We start from the raw sequence: 25259 nt of genomic DNA on the forward strand, positions 1-25259 counted from the left end.
TGAATCATTTACCAATGGCTAGACAGCTGCAGAAACATCAACACCTTCAATCAGTTCCTACAACCATTCTATCTCCCAAGAGATGTTTGTCAAGTCAAAGGATTGCTTTTCATTCTCTATTCTGACCTGAAGGGGAACAAACTCTAAACTGAAATGCACACATCTTCACAATAATTTAAATATAAATATGCTTTCCATTCATCTATCTTTTTGCCTGATCTCTCTTCTGCAAAATAGTCACCTGCTTTTACTGCAAAATAGCAACAAATGGAGTGCCAAAGTCACGCCCTCTTCCGGGTTAGGCATACGCACCAAGGGATTTAATCCGCCATTTATATTCCACAGACATTTCGTAAAATGCTTATAAAAATAGTCTTACTTGGTCATACCAAACGATTCAGCTATACTGTATTTAGAATGAGGAGAGACCATATAACATTTCACTCTGACCACCCAACCACCCCCCCCCCCCAAAAAAAACAACCCCCAACATGTAAGACTATTTTTATAAGCATTTTCAAAGTGTTTATGGAAAAATAAAGAAATCCCTTGGTGTGTATGCCTAACCCGGAAGAGCGTGTGACTTGGCTCTATATACCATGAAATCTGCCTAAAAAAATAACTTGCATGAGAAAGGTCTCCTAACTTGTAATGAAATACAGCATACCATAGTCATAGTCTTTAACAAACACAATGCTGTCGTTCAGGTATATCAAATGCATGAGGAAAAACAATGCTGTCGTTCAGGTATATCAAATGCATGAGGAAAAACAATGCTGTCGTTCAGGTATATCAAATAAATGAGGAAAATATGCAGCAGTCATTGATGTTAAACACATGAGCACTTCCCTTTTCTTGAATCCCTTCAAGGAAACTAAAAAAGAAGGATAAGACTTCACTCACGTCACAACGTTAACATTTTGCATTGGGCTCAGATTTTGGGGCCAGTCCTATTGAAATGAATGGGGTGGGCAGGGTAAGTCCCACCATAAACCATATCTGTGTTGTTTCACCTTGGATAGAAAAATGCTTCCACCAGATTAAATTAAACGCATTACTGTACATGATGTTGACTGATGCCCTGTTCGGTCATGTACCATGATGTAGTCTCTTAAAACAGACTGTATCATCTACATCTGGCGAATGCAGCTATATACAGTCTGTACGTTACACCCCCAGAACATGCACAAGGAAGTTGGGAAAAAAACCTCCAGACTGGAAGGAAGTTCTACGGAATCCGACCAATCACGACACGCGAATGCGGCATATTGGATTCTGATTGGACTAATGAGCGGAAGACCCGCCTTTCTGCCGGCATATTGGATTCTGATTGGACTAATGAGCGGAAGACCCGCCTTTCTGCTTCCCATTCCGGTTGGTGCATGATTCTCCCCCACGAAGTACAGACGGTATGGCGGAAGCATTTGAAAATTGCGGAAGCCAACTCGTCTGTTCTAAGAGACTAACCATGATGTAGTTAAGCCGATCTATCTCTATTTTGGACCAAACGGGCTTGATCTGTTTGGAGACCAATAATAAGGAAAACAAATGTGCACATTTACATAAAAAACATTAGTCAAAATCACATAATGTGTTTTCTTTAATCTGGTGGAAGCATCTTTCAATCAAAGGTGAAACAACACAGATATGAGGGTTTATAGTGGGACTTACTTTGCCCGCCTCATTCAGTTCAATAGAACTGGCCCCAAAGCAAAATTCAAACACTGCGACGTGAGTGATGTCTTATCCTTCTTTTCAGGATCCTCGAATCCCTTTAAAGGTGATTGGCTGGTGTGGGGAGCGGCGAGTGAGTTTTGGGGCAGGTCTGAGGTCAGTTCTGCAACAGGACCGTGCGGAGGCGGTCATCTTTGCTCAGGCTGATGGCGGCGATCGCCCCGTCGTTGAACTCAAACGACGTCCCGCCATCGACGACCATGCACGCGTCCCAACACCGAGAGCGCACGCAAACCCTGTGGGAGCACAACACATTCAGAAACTAATCCTCACCGAGGTTCTCGTAGTGACAGTCGAGCTGAAGCGCCATTTGCACAGTATGTGATTCCCTTATCGTGATATATTCCGAGGGAAGCAGGGTAGAGAGTGTGTGGAGGAGTTTGATTTGACCGTTGAAAAGTGGGCGTGTCTGGGACGAGGGACTGACTAGTGTCCTCTACAGACAACACACAACCAGCATGAGGAGACAATGGGTCATAATGTTTGATGAGACAATGACATGAGCGAGTCAACTGCCTTCACTAAGTGTTGTTTGCATTGTAATACCTATTCTGAACTTCTTAAATATTGTCCCTGATAAATACACCCATGATAATCATCATCATCATCATCATCAAAACTAAACTAAAACTAAACTGAATTGAAAACAAACATTTTTAAAAATGTAATAAAAAATGAAAAACTAGGAATAAAAAATACAAAACTATAATAACTCTGCGAGCTGCTGCGGCAGGTGTTATGGACATGTTGGATCTTGACTCACTTGCTGGCGAAGCCTCTCTGGCGGCCGCTGGAGAAGACTCTGTTGACGATGGGCTCCCTGACGCTAAAGAACAGCCGCCTGTCATCTGGACTGAACACCAGAGACTGGTTATATTCCTCAGTAACTGACACAGACAGAGAGAGAGAGACAGACTGGTTATATTCCTCAGTAACTGACACAGACAGAGAGAGGGAGAGGCAGACTGGTTATATTCCTCAGTAACTGACACAGACAGACAGAGAGAGACAGACTGGTTATATTCCTCAGTAACTGACAGACAGTGAGAGAGGCAGACTGGTTAGATTCCTCAGTAACTGACACAGACAGACAGAGAGAGAGGCAGACTGGTTATATTCCTCAGTAACTGACACAGACAGAGAGAGGGAGAGGCAGACTGGTTATATTCCTCAGTAACTGACACAGACAGAGAGAGAGAGACAGACTGGTTATATTCCTCAGTAACTGACACAGACAGTGAGAGAGGCAGACTGGTTAGATTCCTCAGTAACTGACACAGACAGAGAGAGGGAGAGGCAGACTGGTTATATTCCTCAGTAACTGACACAGACAGAGAGAGAGAGACAGACTGGTTATATTCCTCAGTAACTGACACAGACAGTGAGAGAGACAGACTGGTTATATTCCTCAAGGTCAAGGTAAACTTTATTATCCCATAGGGAAATTCAGGTGGTCAAAGGTGCAAACATGAAAACATATAGAAACATAATAATAAACCATAAATCACATGAGGACATCGAAGGTGCAAAAATAAAGCATATAAAAGCATAAAAACATTAAATCACAAGACCTAAGAATTTCAGTTTTGTGCACTACATGTCTCCATGTACACACACGCACGCACACGCGCACACGCGCACACACACACACACACACACACACACACACACACACACACACACACACACACACACACACACACACACACACACACACACACGATAAAACATGAGGCTACAGTGCACTGTGCATACAGGTAGTTATCATCGCCCTAACATACTAAAAAGGAGGGAAAAGAAGCAAAAAACAGGCTATTAAGTTTTGCGTTTACTTTTTGTGCTGTCTTGTTCATTCAGCATTCTGATTGCAGATGGAATAAAGGACTTGCTGAACCTTGTGGTTCTAATTTTCTTTTGCAGCATCCTTCCTTTGCCCCGATGGCTGAGTTGGAACTTGCTGTGTAAGGGGTGAGCAGGGTCATGGATGATGCGCTCGGCCTTGCCCAGAATGAGATCTTTGCACAGCTGGGCAGCAGACGTCTGATCACATCCGATGACCCTGCTTGCCAGCTTAATCATGCGCTGCAGCTTAGCTTGATCTTGGTTGCGCATGTTCCCAAACACACAGATCAGGCCAAAGGACAGGATGCTCTCAAGGATGGCCTTGTAAAACAGTTGCAGGATGTAACGGTCAACATTAAACTGTTTCAGTTTTCGTAAGAAAAACAATCGCTGATGCAGCTTTTTGACCTTGGCAGTAGCACATTCATTGAACTTCAGCTGGTCATCGATTTCTATCCCTAGATATTTATAGGTCCTAACTCTTTCCTCAGTAACTGACACAGACAGAGAGAGGGAGAGACAGACTGGTTATATTCCTCAGTAACTGACAGACAGTGAGAGAGAGACTGGCTGGTTATATTCCTCAGTAACTGACACAGACAGAGAGAGAGGCAGACTGGTTATATTCCTCAGTAACTGACACAGACAGAGAGAGAGAGGCAGACTGGTTATATTCCTCAGTAACAGACAGAGAGAGAGAGACAGACTGGTTATATTCCTCAGTAACAGACAGAGAGAGAGAGACAGACTGGTTATATTCCTCAGTAACTGACACAGACAGTGAGAGAGACAGACTGGTTATATTCCTCAGTAACTGACACAGACAGTGAGAGAGAGACAGGCTGGTTATATTCCTCAGTAACTGACAGACAGTGAGAGAGGCAGACTGGTTAGATTCCTCAGTAACTGACACAGACAGACAGAGAGAGGCAGACTGGTTAGATTCCTCAGTAACTGACAAAGAGAGGGAGAGGCAGACTGGTTAGATTCCTCAGTAAGTGACACAGACAGTGAGAGAGAGACAGACTGGTTAGATTCCTCAGTAACTGACACAGACAGTGAGAGAGACAGACTGGTTATATTCCTCAGTAACTGACACAGACAGAGAGAGGCAGACTGGTTATATTCCTCAGTAACTGACACAGACAGTGAGAGAGAGACAGACTGGTTATATTCCTCAGTAACTGACAGAGAGAGAGAGAGGGAGACTGGTTATATTCCTCAGTAACTGACACAGACAGAGAGAGAGAGAGGCAGACTGGTTATATTCCTCAGTAACTGACACAGACAGAGAGAGAGAGACAGACTGGTTATATTCCTCAGTAACTGACACAGAGAGAGAGAGAGGGAGAGGCAGACTGGTTAGATTCCTCAGTAACAGACAGAGAGAGAGACAGACTGGTTATATTCTTCAGTAACAGACAGAGAGAGAGAGAGAGAGGGAGAGGCAGACTGGTTAGATTCCTCAGTAACTGACACAGACAGAGAGAGAGAGAGGCAGAGTGGTTATATTCTTCAGTAACTGACACAGACAGTGAGAGAGAGACAGACTGGTTATATTCCTCAGTAACTGACACAGAGAGAGAGAGAGGCAGACTGGTTATATTCCTCAGTAACTGACACATACAGTGAGAGAGAGAGACAGACTGGTTAGATTCCTCAGTAACAGACAGACAGAGAGAGAGACAGACTGGTTGTATTCCTCAGTAACTGACAGTGAGAGAGAGACAGACTGGTTATATTCCTCAGTAACTGACACAGAGAGAGAGAGGCAGACTGGTTATATTCCTCAGTAACTGACACAGACAGTGAGAGAGAGACAGGGTGGTTATATTCCTCAGTAACTGACAGACAGTGAGAGAGGCAGACTGGTTATATTCCTCAGTAACTGACACAGACAGTGAGAGAGAGACAGACTGGTTATATTCCTCAGTAACTGACACAGACAGAGAGAGAGGCAGACTGGTTAGATTCCTCAGTAACTGACAGACAGACAGAGAGAGGCAGACTGGTTAGATTCCTCAGTAACTGACACAGACAGTAAGAGACAGACAGACCGGTTATATTCCTCAGTAACTGACACAGACAGTGAGAGAGACAGACTGGTTATATTCCTCAGTAACTGACAGACAGTGAGAGAGAGACAGGCTGGTTATATTCCTCAGTAACTGACAGAGACAGAGAGAGGCAGACTGGTTAGATTCCTCAGTAACTGACACAGACAGAGAGAGAGGCAGACTGGTTAGATTCCTCAGTAACTGACACAGACAGACAGAGAGAGGCAGACTGGTTAGATTCCTCAGTAACTGACAGACAGTAAGAGAGAGACAGACCGGTTATATTCCTCAGTAACTGACACAGACAGTGAGAGAGACAGACTGGTTATATTCCTCAGTAACTGACAGACAGTGAGAGAGAGACTGGCTGGTTATATTCCTCAGTAACTGACACAGACAGAGAGAGAGGCAGACTGGCTATATTCCTCAGTAACTGACACAGACAGAGAGAGAGAGGCAGACTGGTTATATTCCTCAGTAACAGACAGAGAGAGAGAGACAGACTGGTTATATTCCTCAGTAACTGACACAGACAGTGAGAGAGAGACAGACTGGTTATATTCCTCAGTAACTGACACAGACAGAGAGAGAGAGGCAGACTGGTTATATTCCTCAGTAACTGACACAGACAGTGAGAGAGAGACAGGCTGGTTATATTCCTCAGTAACTGACAGACCGTGAGAGAGGCAGACTGGTTAGATTCCTCAGTAACTGACACAGACAGACAGAGAGAGGCAGACTGGTTAGATTCCTCAGTAACTGACACAGACAGTGAGAGAGAGACTGGCCGGTTATATTCCTCAGTAACTGACACAGACAGTGAGAGAGACAGACTGGTTATATTCCTCAGTAACTGACACAGACAGAGAGAGAGAGGCAGACTGGTTAGATTCCTCAGTAACTGACAGACAGTGAGAGACAGACAGACTGGTTATATTCCTCAGTAACTGACAGACAGTGAGAGACAGAGAGACTGGTTATATTCCTCAGTAACTGACAGACACTGAGAGACAGACAGACTGGTTAGATTCCTCAGTAACTGACAGACAGTGAGAGACAGACAGACTGGTTATATTCCTCAGTAACTGACAGACAGTGAGAGACAGAGAGACTGGTTAGATTCCTCAGTAACTGACAGACAGTGAGAGACAGACAGACTGGTTATATTCCTCAGTAACTGACAGACAGTGAGAGACAGAGAGACTGGTTATATTCCTCAGTAACTGACAGACACTGAGAGACAGACATACTGGTTAGATTCCTCAGTAACTGACACAGACAGAGAGAGGCAGACTGGTTAGATTCCTCAGTAACTGACAGACAGACTGGTTAGATTCCTCAGTAACTGACAGACACTGAGAGACAGACAGGCTGGTTATATTCCTCAGTAACTGACAGACACTGAGAGACAGACAGACTGGTTAGATTCCTCAGTAACTGACACAGACAGAGAGAGAGAGGCAGACTGGTTAGATTCCTCAGTAACTGACAGACAGTGAGAGAGAGACAGACTGGTTATATTCCTCAGTAACTGACAGACAGTGAGAGACAGACAGACTGGTTATATTCCTCAGTAACTGACAGACAGAGACAGACAGACTGGTTATATTCCTCAGTAACTGACAGACAGTAAGAGACAGACAGACTGGTTAGATTCCTCAGTAACTGACAGACAGTGAGAGACAGACAGACAGACTGGTTATATTCCTCAGTAACTGACAGACAGAGAGAGGCAGACTGGTTATATTCCTCAGTAACTGACAGACAGTGAGAGAGAGACAGACTGGTTAGATTCCTCAGTAACTGACACAGACAGAGAGAGAGAGGCAGACTGGTTAGATTCCTCAGTAACTGACAGACAGTGAGAGAGAGACAGACTGGTTATATTCCTCAGTAACTGACAGACAGTGAGAGACAGACAGACTGGTTATATTCCTCAGTAACTGACAGACAGAGACAGACAGACTGGTTATATTCCTCAGTAACTGACAGACAGTGAGAGAGATAGACTGGTTATATTCCTCAGTAACTGACACAGACAGAGAGAGAGAGGCAGACTGGTTAGATTCCTCAGTAACTGACAGACAGTGAGAGACAGACAGACTGGTTATATTCCTCAGTAACTGACAGACAGTAAGAGACAGACAGACTGGTTATATTCCTCAGTAACTGACAGACAGTGAGAGAGACAGACTGGTTATATTCCTCAGTAACTGACAGACAGAGAGAGGCAGACTGGTTATATTCCTCAGTAACTGACAGACAGTGAGAGACAGACAGACTGGTTATATTCCTCAGTAACTGACAGACAGTAAGAGACAGACAGACTGGTTATATTCCTCAGTAACTGACAGACAGAGAGAGACAGACTGGTTAGATTCCTCAGTAACTGACAGACAGTAAGAGACAGACAGACTGGTTATATTCCTCAGTAACTGACACAGACAGAGAGAGAGAGGCAGACTGGTTAGATTCCTCAGTAACTGACAGACAGAGAGAGACAGACTGGTTATATTCCTCAGTAACTGACAGACAGAGAGACAGACAGACTGGTTATATTCCTCAGTAACTGACAGACAGAGAGAGACAGACTGGTTAGATTCCTCAGTAACTGACAGACAGTAAGAGACAGACAGACTGGTTATATTCCTCAGTAACTGACACAGACAGAGAGAGAGAGGCAGACTGGTTAGATTCCTCAGTAACTGACAGACAGAGAGAGACAGACTGGTTATATTCCTCAGTAACTGACAGACAGAGACAGACAGACTGGTTATATTCCTCAGTAACTGACAGACAGAGACAGCACATTCAGCCATCATCAATTCAAACAAACCACCTGCAAGAGATGCAGACTATAACTAGGGCTTAAGAAACAAAGTACGATTATGGAACTCACCACTTTCAATAAACTCACGACCAAGTGGGATATGAAGAGCGGTTTGTGCCTTTCCTGAGAGAAGAGACAGTTTGTTATTGTTATTGTTAATGTAATTGTTAATGTAAGTTTTCTTAAGAAATGTTAAACTTCGTGCTTTCTTTGACAAGGGCCCCCCCCCCCCCCCCCACACAGCCTCACCCCCCACAGACTCCGAGTCAGGGACCCGACTCTACCTCTGGGTCCACAAGACTGAGGGCCAAAAATACATTTGTACCTCCAATGTTGAACTACTCTGTGGCCACCTTTTGTAGGCTGGTCGAACAAGACACTGTGCAGAAGGTACGTCAGTACTATAAGAAGAAACTTTACTCCAACATTGAACTTGATGAAAGAAAAGCCCTACTGTCTCTGTCTAATGATTCTTCCATTGTCATCAAGAATGCTGATAAAGGGGGTGCTATTGTAATACAGAATAAAGAAGCATATAGAACAGAATTTTTGCGACAACTTGGTATGACTCAGTTTTACACTCCTTTAATAGGAGACCCCACAATTAAATTTATGCAGAAGGTTGACAATTTTTTGAGTAGTGCTTTGAGCAATTCTTTGATCAGTCAGGATGAATATAAATTTTTGATACAGAAACATCCTGTACGTCCAGTGTTTTATACTCTTCCTAAAATACATAAGAGTTGTATAGAGCCTATACCAGGAAGGCCTATTGTTGCTGGCTGTGGGTCAATCACAGAGCCCATTTCTCAATACATTGATTGCCACATAAAATATAGTGTGACACAACTTACATCTTACCTTAAAGATACCACTGATTTTTTGAATAAATTAAACTCTTTACAACGTGCTGGAGAGAATAGCTTGTTGTGCAGGATGGATGTCAACAGTCTATACACTAATGTACCCCATGAGGAGGGTTTGGTGGCCTTGTCATATTTTTTAGAGAAAAGATCAGCTCTGACACCCCCTAGTGGTTTTCTGGTGGACCTCTCTAAGCTTGTGTTGAATACCAATTATTTTAAGTTTGAGAATGCTTTTTATCGTCAATGCCAAGGTGTGAGTATGGGAAGTCCTTGTTCACCCAATTATGCTAATCTATTTATGGGGAAGTTTGAAGAAGATTTCGTGTATCAAAATAATGCTTTCTCAGAATTGTTACATTGCTGGTTGAGATTCATTGATGACATTTTTTTCATCTTCATCTCTCAATGAACTGGAAGAATTCAAGGTATACATTAACTCCAGACTGCCCTCTATTTCATTTACTTTAGATCACAGTTTAGAATCAATTTCATTTTTAGATGTTTTGGTGACTAAATCTGAACATCTTATGACTAAGGTTTATAGAAAACAAACTGACAGAAACAGTTTCCTGGACTTCTCCAGCTTTCATCCCCCTAGTCTTAAGAAAGGTTTACCTCACAGCCAGCTTCTGAGAACGAGGAGAATTTGTAGCACTGATAGCACTTTTGAGGAACAAGCCTCTGAACTTTGTGAACGGTTCTTGGTCAAAGGGTATGATAACCAAAACCTTAGTAAGAGCTTGCAGAGGGTTAGGGGCCTTAACAGACAGGACCTGCTAACACCTAAAGCCCCCTCTGTAAGGAAGTCCAATATTGTTTGTGCTACTACCTTTTCTCCTGCCTCATTAGACATTAAGAAAATCATTCTCAAACATTGGCACATCCTACACAGTGACCCCCTGGTGGGCCACGTGTTCGAGAAGCCCCCCATTTTTGCACAGAAACGTGCTAGGAACCTGAGAGATGCTCTAGTGAAAGCAGATTGCTACACACGCCCCACACATTTTTGATCAAATTTGCCAACTGGTAATTTTCCTTGTGGCAATTGTATCCAATGGAATGCTATGATCAGAGGGGAATTTTTCACCCACCCCCATTCTGGTAAAAAATACCACATTAATAATAGAATCTCTTGTAAAACTAAATTTGTGGTTTACCTGCTTAAGTGTTCATGTTCCAATATTTATGTGGGCAAGACTCGAAGGGAACTCAAAACTCGCATTTGTGAACACAAGTGTAGCATTAGAAACAGAGATGAGAAGTCGTCTGTGGCTAGACATTTTAATTCTATGGGCCATGATGTGTGTACACTCAGGTTTCAGGGAATAGAGGTTGTCAACCCCTTAAAAAGAGGTGGCGATAGGGACCGAGCCTTATTACAAAGAGAGGCGTTTTGGATCCACACACTCCAGTCAGAACACCCAAAAGGGTTAAATGAAGAATTACTGTTGGGCTGCTTCCTGTAAAAGCATTTCTCATATGGTATTCTGGTTTGTATTTTTGTATATTTGTAGTGTCATTTGTCACTATCTTAAATTTATAGCCTACATAGGCGCCAGTCTTCTTCCTGCCTTGTCACTTTGTAGACAACAGGATTGTTTCTTTGACTGTTTTATTATTTTAAATTTATATAAAGTCCAGTCCTTTTTATTTCTCTCCTGCTGTCACTTTGAAGACAGCAGGGCGTTTTCTCGAGGCTGTGGTCTGTTTCTAATAGGAATTATATCATATATATACATTTTTTCTATCTTTGTACTCGTATTAATGCTTGTGTACTATGCTGGGTTATATTCTATTATATCTCATCGATGCATAACGCACTTTTCGAATATACTGTACATATATTTTTTTTCTATACTAATTGTTTGTACTTCCTGTCTGGCTGTATTTATACGCCCTTTTCCGCCTGACACAGCACAACGCTGACGAAGGCTACTGCTGAAACGCGTACGTTGTAACAGGAATAAAAACCCTCAAAAGGACTTCATCGAGTGCTGGCTCCTTCTCTACTACTTATTGTTAATGTAATGTAATGTTATTGTCAGTGGTATCAGGTGGCATCTTTAGAGACAGGCTTCACCTCAACACCAAACATGACATAATACATACCCATTTTCAGAACATCCTCCACCGTTTGTTCAGTGAGTTTGTTGATATTATATGACCTGTGGGCACCAACAGAAAAAAGAGTGAGGAAATGGTAACATCAGGCCTACCTACTGAAGATTTACTGATAATGAACTTAAGTCTAAACTTTCACTTTTTTTTTCTGTATGCGAGTACTTTGAGAGCAAAGCAATCCGGAGTCCAATTGCTTGTACTGTATGTGTACATACTTGGCCAAGCTGATTGAAGCTGATTCTGATCAAAGGCAATGGCATTTTTGTATGGGGATTTCAGTTAAATGGATGAAATAAGGTCTGTGGTTAACAAAAGTTGATGAAACAGTGAAGTTTGTGTTCAGCAAGATACTCTTCACAAATGAGGACCACTTTTATGACTTTTAACTCCTTGAGTGCCAAGGACGAGTATGTTCGTCAATTCGTTTAGTAACGTAGAGTGCCAAGGACGAGTATGTTCGTCAATTGCGTTTTTTGACGGTGGGACGTGGATCAAAGCCAGATCCATCTCCTGTGAAAGTATGGTGGATGTTGAATGTGTAAAAGCTATTTTACCGACCCATTAGGTGGCAACAGTGCTCTCCAGATTAGAGAAAGGCGAGGAAAAAAGAGAGAAGAAGTCATGTGGAAACGGAAATCGCATCGATATGCATGAAGCATAACGTTAGCTGTGCCTGTGAACAGCAGTCAATCTGCTGCCACAATTGAGCCCCTCCATATGATTTAGTTGCCGACACCAGCATCTTTCTGAAAAGTTACATTATTCTCAGCTGGGAGCCGGCGACAGGCTGTGAAAAAGCGGGGTGCAGCGTACTTTTCAGTGCAGAGCAAACGCAGAGCAAACGCACTCGCAGCAGAGCCCCAGAGACACTCCCACGGAGGAGGAGGAGGGGGGGGGGGGTGGGGCACGCAAGGCACTACAGCATACAACCATTGACAGTAAACACAGACCCAGGCAGCAGGCTCGATGCACAGAGACAGGCAAACAAGCTAGAATATCTGATGCCCACCAGTAGTAAATCAAGACCAGCAAGAAGGTGTAGGGTCTGCGCACGCAGGGGCCAGCGCTGCTGGTTGCAGCTAAAAAATATTATTTGGCCAAACAAAATTCCTTTGTTTCACTGTTTTATTGAAGGAAATTATTTTTGAGGTGTCATTACATCAGAAAATATTAGCTTCAGAGTCAATGATGTGCTTGAAATGCTTCCTTTCACAAAAGGCTGAATATCTCAGATTCTAAATTGAAACGTGTGTTTTTGCTGAAACGAACCTATCTTCTCCGGCTGATAACTAAAGAACGGAAAATGATATCAATAAACTTTTTTTTGCAGATGATAGAAGAGAGTCTCATCGTTCTTTGTGCGTGTTCGGTGTTTACATAGTAATATCACACAATATTCTGTGGGCCTCGAGAAATCACTGAAAACGCTCTGAAACTCTGGCACTGGGAGCATCCTTTCTCCAAAAGTGGCTGGCACTCAATGAGTTAAAGCGTAAATGTGTTTTTTTAAACGCGATCAGAAAACACTTCAAAAGTCATAAAAGTGGTCCTCATTCGTGAAGATTATCCTGCTGAACACAAACTTCACTGTTTCATCAACTTTTGGGAATTTAGGCCATTTGCCATATTGTCTATATTAAAACTAGAATGCATTATGTACATGGCTTTATTTTCAATCTGCATGCAGTACAAACTGTGGTAGAGCCCTCAAATGCTAATAGCTTAGCGCAGGGGTGGGCAACTATTTTTCATGGGGGGCCACATGAGAAACCCAGATTGTTGCCGGGGGCCGAACAAATATTGTCATGCCGTAACCCATGGATGGGCAACTTTGATGATAGAGAAAGCCACAAAAAAATGTCCTCGCTACCAGATTTTGCTGAGGGCTGAACGGCGTCAGCGCGAAGAATTTGGGGCATTTGAAGCCAGGTTTAGAGGAATAACTCATTTTAAATTAACAATTGTGATGTCATTATTCAGTCTTAACCACCAATATTTGATCCTTTTTTCACTGTGAACCTGCTCTGCCTGGAGGGCTTGAAATTAACTTTTTTCACCACCTGCCAATATGGCTGCTAGATTTGAAAGTTACCAGCCAATTGGAATGTCCACTAGCCAAAATGTTTTTCTTGAAATAAACCAGAATATGAGTGGGTTAATTTAAGCATAAGTATCAGTAGCCTAAGTGGCCCGGGATTCTCAAAGCCTGTGTTGAGGGTCACACAAGAATAAAAATGCACTCTTGAAGCTAAATAAATCCAAAACCAACAAGTTAATTATTTAAATTTCTACTTCAATGTAGAACAGTCATTTCTTACACATGAGATTACTTTTAGCCTTTTAGTCATAAATATTATTGAAAGATATTCCATATTCCAGACTTAAATGCTATAACAGAAGAGTATTGGCCAGAATGACATGAACATTTGGACACTTATTCAGCGGGTATCTTGCATGTTGCGTTCAGGTGCACTGTAAAAATAAATAAATAATAATAATAATAATAATTTTGCAATTCCATCGCGGGCCACACAGGGGGCGCCCGCAGGCCGCATACGGCCCGCGGGCCGTATGTTGCCCATGTATGGCTTAGCGCTACAATAGCACTCAATGGGATATTAGCCTACTTCGGTTCAGTCGCCCAAAATGCACATTCAAACAGTGCCATAAACACTTACATGTAAATGTGATTCGTGTACTCACCACAAGATGAAATAATAATCCAAAGTTACGTCAAACGGTCATTTTCGTAGTAAATCCAGACCGAGAACAAAACAAAGAGTAACCGAACTAACAGGAGTGTATAACCGAGGTTACTTCCTCGTTTGCCATGTGGCGCATGCGCTGTGTGCAGTCATCAGTACAGCGCATGCACACTGCAGCGCGAGAAGAAAATAATGGCTTGGGACAGCCCTATACTCTCCTAACTTTTTACTTTTACTTTTATAGTTATGTTTGGTTTGGGACATCCACAAAGTCTCAAACCTAGCAGACACACTAGCATCACATGGCAAGTGGTTGCTCAGAGAATGTACTACTAGACTAGTTTGTGAAGCTGGGAGTTCAGTATAGTTCTTATTGCATATCCAGCATGTGTGGTGAGATGTACCAGGCTTTAGAACCCGTCCCTGTGCAAATGCTCAGGCCAGAGCTCTTCTGCTTCTCCCACGGGCCATCATCCACTGAGATCTCATAGTAGGAAGCCCTATGGAGGAAGATGGTGTTGAAGGGGTTACACGTCACTCTGTGATGGTCAGAGATGGGCTGGTGAGTGCTGGAGAGGTGTGGCAGGCTGGGCGGGGTTGACAGGGCTGGGCGTGCAGGCAGGGCTGGAGTGACAGGGCTGGGGCGAGCAGGCAGGGTGGGGGTGACAGGGCTGGTGTGAGCAGGCAGGTTGGGGGTGACAGAGCTGGGGCAAGCAGGCAGGGTGGGGGTGACAGAGCTGGGGCGAGCAGGGGCAGGGTGGGGGTGACAGGGCTGGGGCGAGCAGGCAGGGTGGGGGTGACAGAGCTGGGGCAGGTTGGGGGTGACAGGGCTGGGGCGAGCAGGCAGGGTGGGGGTGACAGGGCTGGGGCGAGCAGGCAGGGTGGGGGTGACAGAGCTGGGGCAGGTTGGGGGTGACAGGGCTGGGGCGAGCAGGCAGGGTGGGGGTGACAGGGCTGGGGCGAGCAGGCAGGGTGGGGGTGACAGAGCTGGGGCGAGCAGGGGCAGGTTGGGGGTGACAGAGCTGGGGCGAGCAGGGGCAGGTTGGGGGTGACAGGGCTGGGGCGAGCAGGCAGGGTGGGGGTGACAGAGCTGGGGCGAGCAGGCAGGGTGGGGGTGACAGAGCTGGGGCGAGCAGGGGCAGGTTGGGGGTGACAGGGCTGGGGCGGGTAATGAGGGCTACAACACGTAAAGAGAAGACGGGTACCTGGAGGACAGAGACTCTCCGATGAAGATCTCATTCAGGCTCCTGACAGGCAAGAGGCTGGGCTTGGAGAAGCTGTCGTTTGGTGTCTCACCCCCTGACAAACACAACGGGGTTAATCCAACAACTGCTAGTCAACAAATACAGGAACTTACAGATAAGTCAAGATGTGTCCTGTTTTTCAATACTGACATTTTTGGACCAAAGATACATATCTCACTACTATATTAAGGCGAGGTTCGGCGGCCCACAATTGCTCAACTGGCCGCGCGGCGTGCAGGGCAGGGTGAGTCCTGACCTATTGCTTTTATATATATATTAGTTTCCCCAAGTCATTAATAAAGCCAATCAGAATATGATTGTGTCTCCTGTGTCACGGGCTGCTGTCATCAACTCAGTGACCAAGGCCACTCTTTTTTCTTTTCTTTTTTTTACAACTAAACGACGTCGACTCGACTTTATTGGTAGAAAAGTCAACTTGAAATAATCTGGAGTCATGCAATCCATAGTGCGTACTGGTGTGCAGGCTGTCCATGGTGGAGACAGGTGGAGACAGGAGGAGACAGACAGGAGACAGAGTGGGTACTGGTGTGCAGGCTGTCCATGGTGGAGACAGGAGGAGACAGACAGGAGGAGACAGACAGGAGACAGAGTGGGTACTGGTGTGCAGGCTGTCCATGGTGAGGACAGGAGGAGACAGACAGGAGGAGACAGACAGGAGACAGAGTGGGTACTGGTGTGCAGGCTGTCCATGGTGAGGACAGGAGGAGACAGACAGGAGGAGACAGACAGGAGACAGAGTGGGTACTGGTGTGCAGGCTGTCCATGGTGGAGACAGGAGGAGACAGACAGGAGGAGACAGACAGGAGACAGAGTGGGTACTGGTGTGCAGGCTGTCCATGGTGGAGACAGGAGGAGACAGACAGACAGGAGACAGACAGGAGACAGAGTGGGTACTGGTGTGCAGGCTGTCCATGGTGGAGACAGGAGGAGACAGACAGACAGGAGACAGACAGGAGACAGAGTGGGTACTGGTGTGCAGGCTGTCCATGGTGAGGACAGGAGGAGACAGACAGACAGGAGACAGACAGGAGACAGAGTGGGTACTGGTGTGCAGGCTGTCCATGGTGAGGACAGGAGGAGACAGACAGGAGGAGACAGACAGGAGACAGAGTGGGTACTGGTGTGCAGGCTGTCCATGGTGGAGACAGGAGGAGACAGACAGGAGGAGACAGACAGGAGACAGAGTGGGTACTGGTGTGCAGGCTGTCCATGGTGGAGACAGGAGGAGACAGACAGACAGGAGACAGAGTGGGTACTGGTGTGCAGGCTGTCCATGGTGGAGACAGGAGGAGACAGACAGACAGGAGACAGAGTGGGTACTGGTGTGCAGGCTGTCCATGGTGAGGACAGGAGGAGACAGACAGGAGGAGACAGACAGACAGGAGACAGACAGGAGACAGAGTGGGTACTGGTGTGCAGGCTGTCCATGGTGAGGACAGGAGGAGACAGACAGACAGGAGACAGACAGGAGACAGAGTGGGTACTGGTGTGCAGGCTGTCCATGGTGGAGACAGGAGGAGACAGACAGACAGGAGACAGACAGGAGACAGAGTGGGTACTGGTGTGCAGGCTGTCCATGGTGGAGACAGGAGGAGACAGACAGGAGGAGACAGACAGGAGACAGAGTGGGTACTGGTGTGCAGGCTGTCCATGGTGGAGACAGGAGGAGACAGACAGACAGGAGACAGACAGGAGACAGAGTGGGTACTGGTGTGCAGGCTGTCCATGGTGGAGACAGGAGGAGACAGACAGACAGGAGACAGAGTGGGTACTGGTGTGCAGGCTGTCCATGGTGGAGACAGGAGGAGACAGACAGACAGGAGACAGACAGGAGACAGAGTGGGTACTGGTGTGCAGGCTGTCCATGGTGGAGACAGGAGGAGACAGACAGGAGGAGACAGACAGACAGACAGGAGACAGAGTACGTACTGGTGTGCAGGCTGTCCATGGTGGTGATGCGATGGGCTTGCTTGTGCTGCTCCAGGCTGAGCTGCAGCTCGTGCAGGTCCACTGGAGTGGGGTTGATGCCCGTCCCCTCCAGGTGCACACGGATCCTCTGACGCCACAGCCACCTGACCAGGAGGAGAGAGGTAATGAGTAGGTACATTCACACGCACAGCCACCTGACCAGGAGGAGAGAGGTAATGAGTAGGTACATTCACACGCACAGCCACCTGAGCAGGAGGAGAGGGGTAATGAGTAGGTACATTCACACAGCAAGCTGGGTGCTGGCACAGCCACCTGACCAGGAAGAGAGGGGTAATGAGTAGGTACATTCACACAGCAAGCTGGGTGCTGGCACAGCCACCTGACCAGGAAGAGAGGGGTAATGAGTAGGTACATTCACACAGCAAGCTGGGTGCTGGCACAGCCACCTGACCAGGAGGAGAGGGGTAATGAGTAGGTACATTCACACAGCAAGCTGGGTGCTGGCACAGCCACCTGAGCAGGAGGAGAGGGGTAATGAGTAGGTACATTCACACAGCAAGCTGGGTGCTGGCACAGCCACCTGACCAGGAGGAGAGGGGTAATGAGTAGGTACATTCACACGCACAACCACCTGACCAGGAGGAGAGAGGTAATGAGTAGGTACATTCACACGGCAAGCTGGGTGCTGGCACAGCCATCGGGGGCAATTTGGGGTTCAGTATCTTTCCCAAGGACACTTCGACTTCCTCCAGACTGGAGGAGGCGGGGATCGAACCACCGACCTCTTTTATCCAAAGCGATTAGTGGACAACCCGCTCTACCTCCTGAGCTACTGTAGTGGTCAGTTTTATTGTTTGAGTCTGCCGGGACATTCAGCCATGTTCGCTGCCATAAGATCAAGGACCACAATGGAAATATAGCCTGTGACTTTATTGTGCCAACCTTGTAAATGTTTAAAGCTATGATGTATTATTGCTTTTTCTATTGTCGAATCAAATCAAATCAAGTCAAGTTGAGTCCTTAGTTAAGTCAAGTCAAGTAACAGGTTATGTCAAGTCAAGTTGAGTCCTTAGTTAAGGCAAGTCAAGTCCCAAGGCAAGTAACAGGTTACATCAAGGCAAGTCAAGGCAAGTAACAGGTTACATCAAGTCAAGTAACAGGTGATGTCAAGTCAAGTAACAGGTTACATCAAGGCAAGTAACAGGTGATGTCAAGTCAAGTAACAGGTTACATCAAGGCAAGTAACAGGTGATGTCAAGGCAAGTAACTGGTTACATCAAGGCAAGTAACAGGTGATGTCAAGGCAAGTAACTGGTTACATCAAGGCAAGTAACAGGTGATGTCAAGGCAAGTAACTGGTTACATCAAGGCAAGTAACAGGTTGTGTCAAGTTGAGTCCCTGCTTGAGGCAAGTCAAATCCCTTTAGTAAAAGGTAAATACGCACCTGAACTCACCACGACAGAGTTTCTCCAGGGCCTCTGGGAAAGCGTGAGTGTAGCGGACAGGCAGGCACAGGTGACCCTCTGACCTGCACGGGAAACAGGAAATGGGACAGCACTTTCATCATTTTGCTAAACTGGGATAATAAAGTTATTTCTGATTCAAACAGATTGAATGAAGTCTGTAGACGTCTCATAGATATACTATTTTGTATTACTATACTATATATATTACTATATTGTATTGTACTGTTTTAATCTATTTTTATTGTTCTGTGCTATGTTTCATTGTGTGATGTATTTTATCTGTTGTATGTCGCTTTGGATAAAAGCGTCTGCTAAATGACAATAAAGTAAAGTAATGTTTTTCCCTGCTACTTTGTAAAGAAGAAAATCAGGTGATCTATTTGTCCTTTATCCATGGAACAATCCAAGCCCATTCCCACCCAGCATGCAGTGTGTTTTACCCAGAATGCCGTGTTTTACCTCTCTGGGTCTGTGTTGACTCCAACAATTGGTTTGTCTGTGCTGAAAACCTTACTGGCAACAAGCAGCATTGTCCCGTCACCTGACGAAACACAGTGCAGTCAGAGAACTGGCTTTGTGCCTGAAGCTTTTGTTGCCTGAAGCTTTTGTTGCCTGAAGCTTTTGTTGCCTGAAGCTTTTGTTCATGTGATTTTAGGCCCTCCTGCTCATTCTGCACCAAGGTGACTGTATCCTCAAGCATCACAAGCAGAAAAGGCTGAAATACAAAAATGATCAACCGTCAAATGATCAACAATGTGAAGCAGGGACCCTACCCCCAGCAGAGATAATGGCATCGGCCCATCGCACGACTTCTTCATCGTATTCTCCTCTCTTCACGACTCGCACCTCCATGCCTTCTCTCCTGCAGAATCAAATGTAGAGCCGCACAAAATCAAATGTAGAACCCCACAAGAGTCTTTCACAAACTGGATTCCAGCCAACATTCCAAAAAACTTGCAAACCTTCCCTCTCAAGCCAGTGTTGTAGTCGAGCTAGCCCCATAACGTGACGCTAGTACTTACTGTACTTACTGGGCAAGGCTGTTCAAAAAGCTCTCCTACCGTATCCGACCTCTGATTGCAGATCCGAAGATATGATCGCCAGCTTAGTGAAGCCAGTAAGTTCACCGGGGAGGTTAAATGATACTGCTGCGTGAAACAACCGTTTAGAAGCAGTCTTTGCACAGCCTGTGCCGTACTGAGGACAGGAGAAGCTTCCTAGTGCCGACAGGAACCTTGGGAGTTCGAGTATTTCATGACATGTTTTGCTGTTTTGTGCGCTGGATTTGCATTGATCACTGACAGCCGCATGTGTTGTTTGCTCGCCGCGTGCAAGCGGTGCACCATGATAGTGAGATCAAACACACCCTGCTGTAAATTCAGTGCGGGCTGTGCAAAGACTGCTTCTAAACGGTTGTTTCACGCAGCAGTATCATTTAACCGCCCCGGCGAACTTACTGGCTTCACTAGGCTGGCGATCATATCTTCGGATCTGCCATCGGAGGTCGGATACGGGTAGGAGAGCCTTGCCCACCTATTGAGGATTCTAACGCTGTGTGGCGCCGACTGCTGTACGAGAATATCTCGGAGTACAGTAAGCGGCATCACGTTATGGGGCTGTAGTCGAGCCTGAGTCCTGGACACATTTTTTCCGTGACTCCACTTGGACTTGGAGCACTGATCACTCAGACTTGGACTCGAGCATTCATGCATTCAGACTCGGAAGTTGGAGACGAGGACTCGGACTTGTTAAATGATAAAGACTAGCTTTTTCTTTTTGTTTTTGTAATAGGCCTTAATAACATATGTTCCACCTACATGTGGATTCACGCGCATGTTCAGTAACTCACACTGGGGACTCAAGACTCGACTGAAGATCTAGTGACTTGACGACAACATTGGCATGAAGAACTTACTGCAGGCTCTTCACAATGTGCTCCACATTGCGAGTGTGGATGTTGTGTCTCTCCAGAAGGCCGCTGTAGCTGGAGCCCTTCATTGCAAGCTGCAACACACACACACACACACACACAAACACACACACTATGAACTGATAAGTAGGTGAAAGGGAACACCAGTGTTTGTTGTCTCTAGCCTGGGGGGAAACAGTCAAAAGCTTGACTACTAAAGCTAGGAATGGGACACAAGATCGCAACACAAAAATATAGCCATTTCCCAACATGAAGTCTATAGACTATGCCCGTTAAATCAGGTCCAGGTATTTCCCTGAGTTACCCTTTCAGATAGAGGAAAATGTTCTGGTGTAGAGACTAGAGAGTGGTGGGGGGAGGTGGAGGTGGAGACCAGGGCGGGACAGTGCGAGCATTTCACTCGCATTTGTTACTAAAAATAGAACAGTGCGAATTGTTAAACGCAATAAGGGGCACGTGTGTGAATACAGAATTAAATCGTTCAATTCATTTTAATGCCGTGGTCAGTTTCAAGGCTGTTGTCTTTTTTCAGTGTTGTGTTCAAAACAAGTTGACCACAGCATAGCACGGCATTGCTTATTTTCAATAACGTGGTCGTTAGAAAACATAATTTTGCACATTCATACAGTCATTCATTGAACGTTTAATTATTACATCGTATCATTGTGTCATGCTTGTATCAAATCGTGAATCGTATATCGTATGGTGAGCTAAACATAATTTTCCCATTCCTAACTAATGGCGCAATCCAAATGTATTGGGAACTAGGAATATCCCAGTTTAGTGACGTCATACCCGAGTTGACCACGTCTAAAACAGATGGGAAACCAGCCAGGGTTAGCTCTAACCAGGCTAGCCCCAGAAGTGACCCTAATACTGTACTCTGTATATTATATTTAATATACTCGTGCAGTAGTCAGGGTCACATAGCGTTCCAATAGGCAATAAGACTGCTTTTAAATGGTTGTTTCACGCAGCAGTATCATTTTAACAGCACCGGCTAAATTACTGGCTTCCATAGGAGGACTATCATATCTTCGGATCTGCCATCGGACGTTGGAGATGGGTAGGAGAGCGTTTTTAACAGCCTTTCCCCCTTATTGCCTATTGGAACGCTATGTGACCCTAACTACTGCACGAGTATATTGAATATAATATACAGAATACAGTAGTAGGGTCACTTCTGGGGATATAACCAGGCTAGCCATTGTTAGCAATAACATTTGATAACACATTTGGCTGTATTTTGCGCATACAAACACTGTAGCAACATGTCCACAGATGTCAGATAGTACTCTGTGTACAACTGATTTAATGACACACAAATAAGACAGAGAACTAGTGCCAATAAACAGTATTTAATACAACTTTAACTACTGTTGAAGCGCGGAGTTGCCCTGAGATCAATGTAGTAAATCCGAGGTCAGGTCAGGTGACGTCCCAGGGGGAGTTCCTGACCTTTGAACCAGGAGATTCCTAGTTCCCAATACAAATGGAACATGACATAATGCCTGTGTGTGTGTACTGTAGTTGTCACAACTATGTCTGAAATACTGGAGAAATCTTACCAGCTGTTTTAAATCCTCCTCAGAGAGCCCAGAGTATCGGTACCGCTGCTGTTCAAACTCGTACCTGGTGGTCTTTGTCACCACTGCCACTTTCTCTGGTTTGAATCCAGCCTCTGGCTGCGAGGTGATATTTCTCACTGATGCACGGAGTGGGAGAATGGAGCTTCCATCAAACAGTGAGGCTGCTCGACTCCCAAGGCACACAAAGTTCACCACGCGACGGCTCATTCTTCTAAATAAGGGCAAAACGATTTTTTAAATCAATCCGTTGGCTAGTGAGAAGTAGGGCTGCGGCTATCTATTATTTACATTATCGATTAATCTCTCAATTATTTTCTTGACTAATCCATTAGTTGTTTACAATGTCGACCACTTTTACCCCAAAGCCCAAGATGACGTCCTCAAATGTCTTCTTTTGTCCAGACAACAGTCCACAACTTGATGGTTTCGAGTACAACAATCTGACAATTTAGTCTGATATGAAGCTAGTCCACAACCCAAAAATAATCAGTTTGCTGGCATAGAAGTTAAAGAAACCAGAAAAATATTCACATTTAATAAGTGAATTAAGAAAAAAAAGGTTTTCTTCTTCTTAAAAATTTGTCTTATTGTTATTTAAAAAAAAATTGGCAATTAATTTGCTGTGCCTCGACCAATTGAGTAATCGACTAGTCGTTGCAGCTGTAGTGAGAAGTCTGTGCTGAGGGCTACGTGCTCCTGTGATGTTGGCTGATGTCAGTCAGTTTAGGGTCCATTCAGTCGACTCGTTGAATCGAGATGCTGCTAGTCACACACACCCAGCTGTCATGGAAGGTCAGCGGGTCCGCTCCCTCTGTTTGTCCCCTCTCCTCTCCTCTCCACAGGCTAATGATCGGACACACCAACTCACAGTGGGACTGTCTTTCCGCTGACGCGTACCAACACGGCAGGTATAAATTAGCAGTTATCTAACTTTAACTGGTTGGCAAAGCTTACTTAACTTGGTTAGGCGGAGAGCTACCAGGCAGCTTAGCTTACAAAGCTAACGTAGCTAACGTTAGCAGCTTGCTCACAGGTGGTGAGTGACTGGCCGCTGAACACATGGACGGTCCAGACGGTCACAGAGTCCTGACCAGCCTGTCGCTTCCCACTGGCTTTAAACACGGGCAGGGTCAGTATGGAGAGAACTCAACTCACTCCAACACACCACAACACGGGAGGACTGGCTACACACACATGCAACTTCGCACGTATCCTTGTTCTACGTAAACGACGTAAGGCACGTATACGCTCATCTGATTGGCTACGTAAAACGTGGCTGTCAATGCGAAGGGGCGGAGCTTTGACGTTTTGTTTTGGCTGCGTTCAGGCACACGCGAAAAACGGGTGATGCAAACTTTTATAATTGGTCAATATTAGAACATACAGTTCATCTCAACTGCAGTTGGTAAACACTACTTGCATAAATATGAGCGCACAGAGCCATGGCTTCTGTTGAAGGAAGAACGGTGATGAAAGGGACTATCACCATCGTGTGGGATGTTTTTAAATAGTCTGTCCACCCAATCATCACCCATATGTGGTGTCCTTGATGATGGGGTCATGTTAGGCGAACCATATGGCCATATGGTTCCCCTAACATGATCCCTTGTAACGGAATACATGTAATCAGAATACAATATTTAAAATACAAAACATAAGTAACTGTATTCCATTACGGTTACATTTAAATTGGTGGTATTCTGAATACAGTTATTTTCTTTAAAAATAGAATACTTGAAAGGAATACTTTTTTTTTAAGGGGATACTTTTAATTGTTTGTTTTGTTTTATTTGCTCTAAAATTCATATGAAGTCATGCACGCACAGTGTACCCTTCCTCCTGACATTTAACATGTAATGCTTTAAACCTATGATATATATATATATATATATATATATATATATATATACACACACACAGATAGATAGATAGATAGATAGATAGATAGATAGATAGATAGATAGATAGATAGATAGATAGATACATGACGCGGTGATAAAAAGCACATGTGAAACGGAGCCGCTCTAGTTGAAAATTGAAACATTGTATACTTTTCACTGCTGCGGCAGCGCCTGGCTCGACCCAAATATGCGTGAAAACGCCCTAAATCTGGGTCAAAACAGACATTTTAGGGATAGATCAAAAATTGCTGGTATTCCACCCGCATACACCTACAATCCAAATCGATGACTTTCCTCAGGGTGATGTATGCTTGTCCAGTTTGGCTGAAAGTGGTGGGCCTGTGCGGCTATTGCAATACAATAAATAAGATAAAGGAGTTTGGAATGTACAGAAGACAAGGATAACAATCGGATCCCTCTCCCCTTTCTTTGTTCCTTCATCTCTGTCTTTTTTTCTGTCTCTCACCGTTTCTGCTTGGGTGTGTGTGTGTGTGTGTGCGCGCGCACGCACATGCGTGTGTGTATACCTGCATGTGTGTGTGTTTGTGTGTTTGAGGGTCTCTTGACATTCTGATGCCAAGTCAAGTGTAGCGTGATGTGCACACTGACCCACGTGCACACTGACCCACGTGCACACTGACCCACGTGCACACTGAGGGTGGATGGACAGGCTGATCTAACTATCGCATCATGTGCTGCAACACACAACTGCATTGTTGCACTGTTGTAAGAGAGTGAGAGAGAAATAGACACAGAGGCACAGAGAGACAGAAGGTGACTGTCAAATCAATGATACGTTTCCTTGGGGAGAACGATCTTCCAAAACGTTAAAAAAAAATCACAAGAACGTTTGAGACGGTCTTTGTGCTTGAGGTTGCGCAATCAATGAAAAACCCTTTAACATAAAATGTTAAAAGACTTTAAAGGCCTCTATCTTCCCAAAAGCGCTAATTTAGCGTTTACGCTCGTTTAACGCCGTGCGCAATGCAAATTGGGGGCGGACACAAGTGCATGCCTGTGATA

The 25259-nt window shown here is 45.0% G+C and overlaps 1 protein-coding gene across 1 annotated transcript; it reads right to left on the minus strand.

Annotated features, from left to right (window-relative positions):
• Positions 1-557: 557 nt before the first annotated feature.
• Positions 558-23087, minus strand: nadk2 (NAD kinase 2, mitochondrial). Its single transcript, XM_083641666.1, has 12 exons — positions 22315-23087; positions 20732-20820; positions 19590-19678; positions 19276-19357; positions 18795-18878; positions 17350-17492; positions 15361-15454; positions 14560-14655; positions 11439-11494; positions 8533-8586; positions 2498-2621; positions 558-1970 (listed from the first exon to the last, which is right to left on the minus strand). Exons 1-12 carry the CDS (start codon positions 22540-22542, stop codon positions 1832-1834), a joined length of 1278 nt encoding a protein of 425 aa, XP_083497792.1. The 5' UTR covers positions 22543-23087; the 3' UTR covers positions 558-1831.
• Positions 23088-25259: the final 2172 nt, after the last annotated feature.

The sequence above is a fragment of the Poromitra crassiceps genome (assembly GCF_964638095.1).
Source record: "Poromitra crassiceps genome assembly, chromosome: 8".
Classification (NCBI taxonomy): Eukaryota; Metazoa; Chordata; class Actinopteri; order Beryciformes; family Melamphaidae; genus Poromitra; species Poromitra crassiceps.